This window comes from Numida meleagris, chromosome 16 (genome assembly GCF_002078875.1).
Source record: "Numida meleagris isolate 19003 breed g44 Domestic line chromosome 16, NumMel1.0, whole genome shotgun sequence".
Classification (NCBI taxonomy): domain Eukaryota; kingdom Metazoa; phylum Chordata; class Aves; order Galliformes; family Numididae; genus Numida; species Numida meleagris.
The window spans coordinates 7,559,720-7,569,264 of record NC_034424.1 but is presented as its reverse complement, the minus strand read 5'-3'; the positions used below and the strand labels follow the sequence as shown (position 1 = coordinate 7,569,264).

Below are 9,545 nucleotides of genomic sequence, written 5' to 3'. Positions count from 1 at the left end.
GAGTCCCCTGCACACCTGCTCTGCAGATGGAGGTTGGACAAAGCCCACTTGTTTACACTGGCCCAGCACCAGCTGTCAAGGTGGCTGTTTTCCCCCACCCCACGGTTGCTGCCTTGGGAGTCCACGCCAACCTCCCCAGCTCTGTTTGCTCAAGCCAAGGTTGCAGGTGTAGCAGAGCAGACATGAGCGATCCAGTACAACACCTTGCTACAACCACAGCTGCAGGAGGAGCCCTGTGGATACAGCCACGCTGTAGGGGTATACTAAAAATAAAGCCTCCTGCTGTGCACAGAGGCTGCAGGCTCCTTACTGGGGGGTTGGAGCTCCCTCCCTGGCCCCACTTTGCCATGGGCTCTTCCTCCCACAGCACTCCTCCTCCCCCAGCTCCCACACAAAACCAGGAGTCTCCTTCATTTAAATAATCAAAGGCATACTTTTTTTTCTTTTTAAGCAAAATACATTATTCTCAACCCAATTAAAACTGAACAGTAGACAACTGCACACAGAGACACTGCTTCCTTCTCCCAGGTGCTGCAAGAGTTGCTCCATGGAGCACTCCTGTGATCTTCCTGGGTTTCGCCTCCGTAACAACCATTTTTCTGCTGCTCTTACAAAGTGCTGGTTCAGTTTCCATCCTCCCACCCTGACCCGTTCCCATGGCAGGTCTGACCCCTGAAACTGTACCGTAAGGCCCCTTGGATAAAGCCCCAGCCCTAAAGCAACTCAGCCCAAGGGCTCCCTGCCTTGGGAACTGCTGGCTGTACCTTGCCCAGGTGAGGATTTACCCCCCAGAATGCCCTGTGACCCCACACACAGCAACACAGCCACAGGCAGGCTCCAGCCGCTGGCTGTGCTGTACTCAGGCTCATCTCATGGTGCTCCTTGCTGCATTAGCAAGAGTGCTCGAGCCTCCTTGAGCCCAGGAACCACAGACCTGAGCCAGCCCTGCTCTTTGCAGAAAGCAGCATCAAGGGATCCAGGAGCACGGCCCCTCTGCCATCCCAGAGCTGGGAAACCCCTTTATCCAAACTCCTCTAACAGGGACGGAGCCCGTTCTCCCTAGGGGGAGAGCTGAAGCCTTCCACGCTCCTCTGCCCGTTACAGATGCAGCTCACACACCCTGTAGGCTCCCCACGAGTTTTGCAACTCTTGCAGAGCAGCAGCTCCACTGCGATCAGCACAAAGACATGGGACAGGCACCATCTTTCGGCCAGTGCTGACCATGACAAGACGAGCGTGACAGAGCCCTCTGCATCTGCACCAAGTACCCTAGGCACCAGGAGGATTACTGCAAGGAGGTCGAACAAACAGCACAGCCAAACCCACCCAGGCTTCACACGCTGCCTCGGTGAGACGACAGCTTCCCTCTGTGCTGCTGCACTCCTCAGTGACCAAGAGCACTTGTTTTGACAAGGAAAAACTGGGCCTTAGGAAAGGCTCAAGGCTGCCCAGCCCCATGCATTCCCCTTTTCAGCCCTGTTATCGGCCCTAGGAGCTTTCCTCAAAGGGGAAGGCTTGGCTCCAGAGTGCCTGGGCAATGCAGAGCCCCAGCACAAGATGCTGCTGAGACCCAAGGGCATCTCTCAGGAAAAAGCCTCAGTGCTCAGCTCCGCCTGGAGATGCTGGCAGAAGCACAGTGCTGGCAGGGCACTGAGCACAAGGCTGTGCTGCTGGACAGCCAGAGTTTGGATCTTCAGCATCAGGGTTGTGCAGGGACACGCTGCTGCCTGGTGGCTTTCCATCTGGGGCAGCACCTAACAGCCAGCAGGAACACAGGGACACACACATGGGGCAGAGCCCAGCATCCTGCCAGGTCCTCCCTCCTCACTGCCCCACAGCAGCTGCCTGAGCTGGGGAACTCACCTCTCTGGTCACTGAGCCCTTTGGTAGCATAGGTTTGGTGCCTGAGAAATACAGAAAAAGGAGACGTTTCATTGCAAGATAATGAACCCTTAAGAGAAATCCACTCAACGGGGAGCCTCACTGCTGGCTCGACACGCCTCGTGTGCCAGTCCACGGTGTCCCCAGAGTTCCAAGTCACCACAGAGGAAGAGATGCTCCTTCGGTATTTGGCAACAGACGGGTCCCTTCGGCCACCACCACGCAGTGACGCATTGGAGCAGCACCTAGGAGGAGTCCTTCCCCTCGCCTGGGCGGCCCGACAGCCTGAAGAGAGTCTCCCTCATGATGTTGTAGCATCTGTCAGTGAGGTCAGAGACGTCGTCTGATGTCAGCCCTTTGGTTTCTATCGGAGGGAGAACCTCCACCTTGATTTTGCCTGGGAGCAGGAGAGGAGACTGTGAGAAAGCTCCCCCAAAAGGAGCACTGCTCTCTGCCCTCCCAGAACACCTGCCCCGGACAGGCCCATTGCAGCCCCCCAGGTACCCATCCGTGCAGGCATCTGCCCCTGCAAGCAGAAGTTGCGCTGCCCTCAGGGGAGGAGCTTTTACATCCTTAGAATTACATCCTGCCCTGAATAGCTGCTCCAAGGAGCAAAGCATTTCCCATGCCCTGATCTGGGGGACAGAAGAGGCTGTTCTCATTCTGAGCTCTGCAGGGCTGAAGTGAACACACGGAGCTCCGCACCAGGCGCTCCCCCCATCTGCCCCTTCCCAGCCCTCCTATCTGTGCCTGGCTCCAGCCACCAGGCAGAGGGAAGCCTTGCTCCCAACATCACTGATTCATGTTGGTTGAAAGTCAACCTCCTGCCCAGCACTTACACAGACAGACTTAAGAGTTTGAACACAACTTGCAGAGGGGTCCCTGCTGTGAAAGACCAGAAGTCACACCATGCTTGCTTCTTCCCCAACCCCCCCAAACACAAGCCCTCTCCAAATGACTTTGGGCTGTGCCAGCTATGAGAGGGAGGGGTGGCACCTAGTTCTTAACGAAAGCATCCCTTGGCACGTTTAATTACATTCTTCCCCACGTTAATCCAGCCCAGCTCTGGTGCCAAGTGCTTTGAACCGCCTCCATACATCTGCTCAGCCCAGCCCCGCTTCCCTCCCACATCTCCACGCAGACACGGTATCGCTCCATCTCTGAGAAGCTGTGAAGGCTCTTTCATACCTGATGTAAACAGATTCTTCTTCGGGTTGTAGAAAGTGGTGAAGGACGAATACACCACGGGGATCACCGGGACCTTGGGGAGGAAGAGGAGGAGTTATTGCAGCGGGGCGGTCAGGAACCGCTGGGGAGCACTGGGACATTCGAGGCACTGGGGCCAGGTGACACTTCAGCCTCAGGTCAGCTCTGCTTGCAGAGCTCAGCTCGGCTCCTCCCGGGCCAGGCCGAGCTGTTCCTGACCTGCACACACCGAGGCTGCCTGTTGTGACAGGCCTTCCTGTGCTGCACGGGCACATGGCTGGGGCAGGGCAGCCACTGCGCCTTCAGCTCCTGAGAGGGTGTCACCAGCTGCAGTCAGCATTCCCAGGGAAGGCTCATGCAGGCAGATACACAGCCAGGAGGGCAGGCCCAGGGTCACATTATTTCGGTGCTGATAACACAGACACCATCTGCAGTTGGTGACTCACGGGGAGCGGCAGCAGCGTGAGCAGAGGTGGGCCACGTTTTTGCCATCCTTCCCTTCAGGCCCCGCCAAGCCCAGAGGGAGGTTGGCACCCACTCCCTCCTCCGGGATCCCTGCTGCAACACCCTGAGCAAGGAGAACACTTTCCCCTCTGCCCTCCAATGATTCCAGTCCCAAGAACTGGAAGCAGAGCGTGCACTGGAGGGTGAGGCATGCGTGCACCTTCCCTCAGCACCAGGGAACAGAGCAGGTGTCCCAGCTGGCAGCAAACCCCCTTGGTCACAGCTGGACTCTGCTTCTCCTTCAGGAACACGGACAGTTCCATTTTTCCAGAGCCCAGGAGCTGTTTTTGCTGCTCCCCCACCGACTTTGCCATGTTGAGGAGAGAAGGCATCTAACACAGCACAGAGCAGCCTAGCTGGGAAGAAGCAGCTACTTCCACCAAGAGCAAGCCCAGGTGGTGCTCTAAAGCACTAGCATTAATAAAGCCAAATCAGCACTCCACTATTGCTGCGTGGGGGATTGAGAAATGAACTGGCAGCTGTGGGATCACCCAGGCAAGCTCTCGGTGTGTGGTGCCTGCCGGGCTCCCTGTGTGGGGGAAGGAAGAAGCTCTCTGCTCTTGCTGGGCAGCACTTAAGACACCTCTAGAATCAGAGCATTGCTCAGGTTGGAAAGGACCTTCAAGATCATCAAGTCCAACCTAAGGGTGGTTGAGCTGAGGAGCACAGCTGTGAGCAGCGAGCACAGCCCACCCGAGAACAAACAGACTGCACCACAGCACGGCCGGCCTGCAACACCACTGCAAAAAGCTTTCAGGTCCCCACGCAGGAACAAAGCTCTGTTACCTGTGCCTGGACAGCGAGGTGAAATGCTCCTTTCTTGAACGGCAGCAAATCCCCCGTGCAGTTTCTCGTGCCCTCCGGGTACACCCACACCTTTACCTACATGTGGGAGATAAGGCTCTGCTCCAGCAACCCTCTCGCAGCATTCCCTTCCGCCGGGACTGCCATGTCATCCCCCCCCCCCAGACACATGCCACAGTGACACTCACGTTCTCAGCCGTCATAGTCTTGGCCACCTCCGCCATCACCATCTTGGCGCTGGTGGTGCTCTTCCTGTTGATGAAGATGACACCCCCGAGGTAGGTGATGAGCCCCACCGTGCCGGCGTACATCAGCTCCTTCTTGCCCACCTGGACACAGCCGTCGGGCAGGACCTCCATCAGCCCTAACGTGACGGCAGAGGGTGAGACCCGGCAGCCACCCCCTTCCCAAGCGCCTGCACTTGGATGGGACAGAGGGAGGGGAGGATTGCTCAGCGTGAGGGGAGACCCTTGCTGTGACCAGCACCGAACCAGCAGCCTCGGGAGTGCAGAGCGGTGCCAGGGCAGGGGCTGGCGGCCAGGAGCTGCCAGCGGGACCGCCCGGAGGGTGACCAAGAGAAGCGCTCCCCCCCGCCGGCCTGCTCCTCACCCATCATGTCGAGGATGCTCTGGTGGTTGGATACGATGATGGCGGGGCCCTCCACCTCAAAGTTCTCCAGTCCTTTCACCTCAAACCTCAGGCCGAAGAAATACTTGAAGGTCTTGACTACGGTTTTGATGATCCTGCGGAGGAGGAGAAGAGCAGAGCGGTCAGGCAGCAGCAGGGCAGGGACGGGGCAGGGTCCGCTGCAGCGTGCAGCACCGGGGTGGGGGCAAGGAGACAAGAACAGCTCTGTGACAGCCTCCAGCCACATCTGTCTGCCATTCGCCCACGTGTCTGTCCTGCACGGCCAGTCCCACGTGCTTGAGAGCGCTCAGCACCCAGCTGAAGCACTGCCCTCTCTAGAGGAGCGTGCCAATGTCAGTGGGATCCCAGGAGAAGCAGAGTGTGGCTTCAGGACTGGTAGAGCCACAGCTGGTGGTCTCAGCCTCCCTCAGGCTGACAGCATCCCCTCGCAACCAGACCCACTACAGGAGCTTCAGAAGAGCCAAGCCCAGCCTCGCACCGGTGCAAGGGCTCTGCAAACAGAGGGCAAACTGGAAGCCCTCCAGTGCAGGAGGGAGACAGGCTGGTTACACAGCCAGCTCAGGGAGCACTCCTCCCGCAGCCAGTCCCACCCATTCACCGCTCCTTTTTTCCCCTCTGTGCCATGGCTGTGAGCCTGGCTGGATGGTACCGGCGCTTTCCTGCTGCAGTCAGCGCAGCCCCACAAGCTGCTCAAACAGCTCTTCCAGGACCTGGCACTCCCCAGCGCTGGTTATTAACCTGCACCCTTCACCCCAGGAACGCTGTGCTCATCCTGCTCGCTGCAGCGCTGCTTTGCAGTGCTACCAACACGGGATGGCATTACCTGAGTGAAATCTGAAGTCTTCAAGCCAGCTCAGCTCCCCCAGGGACCTTCAGGTCTGTCCATCAAAGCTCCCAGCTTTCTTTCCCTGTGCCTGAAGGCCCCAGCAGCTCGGCTCAGCCCTGCCATGCCCCCGCTGGGCACAGCCAGCTCCACGCAGCAGCCAAACCCCTGTGAGCCCGCAGCGCTGGGACAGGTGGGAGCTGGGGACCCTCCAAGTGGGCCAAAGGACACAGGCAGAAGCTGGCAGCACACGAGGGCTATTTTGGGCAGGGGAGCAGCCATCTGCCAGGACAGGAGGCAGAGGAGCCTGCACGTGAGCAAAGCCCCCAGGAGCAACTACCAGCTCAGCTCTGCCTCCCCCAAAGCAGACCTGTAAGCTGCCCTGCCCTCCTCCAACAAAGGATGCTCTCCACCACCTCCCTGACAGCAGAGAGCTTTCCTCCCTGCAGGACGGGTCTGAGGGTCAACATTAGGTCCCATCCATGTCGTATCCCCCCCAAGTTCCCCACACCATAGGGTCCTGCTGGAGGGGTACCCACCACGACCCACCTGGGAAGCATCTTTCACCCAAGGCAGCAGGTGAGCAAGCTGCTGGCACCTCGTCCTGCCTTGTTCCCCAAAATGATCCCCATCCTCCTCTCCACCACCAGCCCTTCAGCCTCAAGCCTGTACCAAGGCAACATCCACCTCTGTGCCCCACGCACAGAACCTCGGGGCTTCCTGGCTCTAACACCGGAGCTCAGGGCAGGGCAGGGCAGTGCCCGCAGGTTACACCACTGCATGACACAACTGCTATCAATCCCTGGCGTGCAAACCTGCTGCAAAGGTCAGACCGCACCCAGAGCCCCAGCACGGGGTGAGGGCAGCACAGCCAGGGCAGGGGCAGGGCAGGTGAGGAGAGCCAGGGTGACACCGACCGGGGGCAGGGGGGGGGCACGGCAGAGGCCGCACCGCCGGACTGACCTAGATCCCACTTCTCCTCCCTCCTGCCTGCCAACCAAAAACAAGGTCGCTGCTCCAGCAGTCACGCTGTTCGGAAGCAACTGGGAGAGGCTGGTTACTCATTACTCAAGAGCAAACCATCCAACTTCCTCCTGCCAGTGACGAGCGAGCGTTCCCTTGCACAAGATGTGGCCTGAGCCGCTGAAAGAGGCGAAGGGGCAGAGCTGGGAGCAGCGAGGAGGAACTGGGCAACGGGCGGCCCTGAGCGGCCACGTCACCGCAGGGCTGGGCAGCTCCTGCCCCCCCAGCAGCTCCCCGTGGGGAAGATGATCCCGGCGCGGTGCGGCCACAGCTGTAAATCTCCTGTCCTGACCGCCAGGCACAGGGAGCGAGGGGACAAACGAGAAGCATCGTGCCCTCTAACAGCTCCGCAGAGGCTTTTTTAGGACCCTCTGCTCGTGAAGGGCTCAACGCAGGCTGCTCACCAGAATGGAAGCTCTCGGAGGAGGTTTCACCACTAGATAAACACGTCTGTCTGTCTGTCTATCACAGGAGGGCACCTCTCCCAAGTCCCAGCGCTCAGTGCTGCAGCCAGCACGGCAAGGACAAGGAGTCCTGCTCCAGCAGCAGGATCGCTGCCCGCCCCCCAACACCACCAGGACAGACAGCCCCGTGGGGATGCTGCGGGGACCAGGATCCACGGAGCTCCCAGAAGCCGGGAGCTGGGAGCAGCACCAGCAGCTGGAGCCAGCGGGTGGAAGACGATGGGCTTAGGTTACAGGAAAAGGGTGGTTCTGGCTACAGCTCAGCTCGGAGTTTCAACAGGAGGATTGCTCAGCGCGAGGAGCTCCTGTTCCTAAAAAAAGTTCCTTCCTAAGTTGACCGATTTCACAAGTTTTAGGGATTTTAAAAAAAAAAAAAAAAAGAGAGAGAGCTGACATCATAAGCTCCCCCGGTTACGGGGCTGGGTGTCAGCTCCTGGGAGGAGACCCTGCTCAGCGCAGGGCAGAGCAGCTCCCAGCAGCACCCAGTGCGCAGCACAGGGCACTTCCTACCGGCACCGCTCGCTCCTCCCCGGGCCCTGCTCTGAGCTGAGCGCGCCACAGCCCCACAGCTGCCAAAGTCCAGCTCCTCCAGCCAGAATCTGCCCCACCTCTCATCCACGTGAAGGCAGAGGGCTCCACTCCCCCCCCCAGAGGTGTTCCCCCTACACACGCAGCCTGAAGCAGGGAGACAGAGCAGCAAAGCAAAGCCGACAGCAGGGCCCGGAAGCCAACACCAGCCCGAATTCCCCCCACGCCGCCCGCAGCAGCGCTGACCCTGCCCTTAGTGCCCCACACACGTGGGGCTGCCCCAGGTGCAGGGACACAGGTGGTGGGACGCGGTGCCCAGCAGCACACCTGGGGCCGCCCCACATCCCTCTGAAAGCACACGATGCGCTGCCTGGGAGCTCTCTGGGCACAGCCCAGGGCTTCTGGAGGAGAAAGCATCACCACTGCGTGGCCTTCATCGTTTGTGCCCACAGAGCGGGGCACGGAGCGCCGCCACTGGGTGCCAGCCCCAGCATCCCACAGCCCCACCAAGGTTCCACCTGCGATTGATGGAGGAGAGGGAGGAGCCCCCAGCCTGGGCTGCCGAGGCCGTGGCCCTCCTGCCGACCTCCCAGCCTCAAACAGTTCCCGCTTCAGGCAGCAGACGCTTGGTCTCCCATAGCATTCCCCGGACCCCCTCCGCCTACAGCAGAACCGCAGCTCCGTGCCACCCCCGCACACCCACGGCGGGGACCCCCATCCCCTCGCCCCCACCCACCTCATATTCTTGACGGTGCGGCCGCCGTTGACGAGGACGCAGACGGGGGCGGTGAGCCCGGAGACGACGATGCACAGCACGTAGTAGAAACCGATGCGCAGCACGAAGTTCACCGCGGGGCTCAGCTCCATCAGGACGTGCAGCAGCAGCAGCACCGCCGCGCCCCACAGCAGCCAACCCAGCTCCATGCCGCGTCCCCGGGACCCTCCGAGCCGAGCACCAGCCACCCCACTTCCCCCCCCCAACACCGACGGCCGCACGGAGCGGCGTGCGCTGCCCCCGCCTTATGTGGGCGGTGCGCCCGGCCCGGCCGTCCCTCCCCGGCCCCCCCGCCCCGAGTTCGGCCGCACCGCCCTCCGTGGGGCGGGGAGAGAGCGAGGCCGTGGGGGGGGGGCTTCAGGGCTCGGGGCTCTGTGACGGGGCTTGGGGGGGGTACCCGTGGGTGGGGGCTTGGGGTGCGGCCGTGGTGTTGTGTGGGCTGTTTTTGGGTCCCCTCTTGGTGTGACGTCGGGTTTTTGTGCATGGTGGGGGGCTCGGAGACGCCCCCGTGGTGCCGTGGGGGTCTTAGGGCCCCTCCTGGAATGATGCTGGGTTTCTTCGTGGTGCCATGGGGAGGACTTGGGGTCCCTCCTGCCATGACGCGGGGTCTTTGGGGTCGCTGGTGGTGTGGTGTGGGGCCTTCTGGTGCACCCATGGTGCTGTGTGGGGTGTTTTTGGGCCCCCTCATGGTGTGATGTAGAGTCCTCGTATCCCACATTGGTATGGGGTCCTCCCACACCTCCAATGCCTCCCATGGCATTGGTGCGGGGTCTTTGGGTCCCTCCTGGTGTGATGTGGGGTCTTTGGGTCGCTCTTGGCATGATGTAGGGTCTTTGGGTTTCTTCATGGTGCCACAGAGGGGTCCTGGGGTCCCTCCTGAAACAACATG

At 60.5% G+C, this 9,545-nt stretch overlaps 1 protein-coding gene across 1 annotated transcript; it reads right to left on the bottom strand.

Moving 5' to 3' along the window:
- On the bottom strand, window positions 414-8,935 carry AGPAT2 (1-acylglycerol-3-phosphate O-acyltransferase 2). The gene is made up of 6 exons (XM_021413547.1): window positions 8,618-8,935; window positions 5,005-5,138; window positions 4,584-4,759; window positions 4,378-4,473; window positions 3,070-3,142; window positions 414-2,278 (listed from the first exon to the last, which is right to left on the bottom strand). Exons 1-6 carry the CDS (start codon window positions 8,803-8,805, stop codon window positions 2,127-2,129), a joined length of 819 nt encoding a protein of 272 aa, XP_021269222.1. The 5' UTR covers window positions 8,806-8,935; the 3' UTR covers window positions 414-2,126.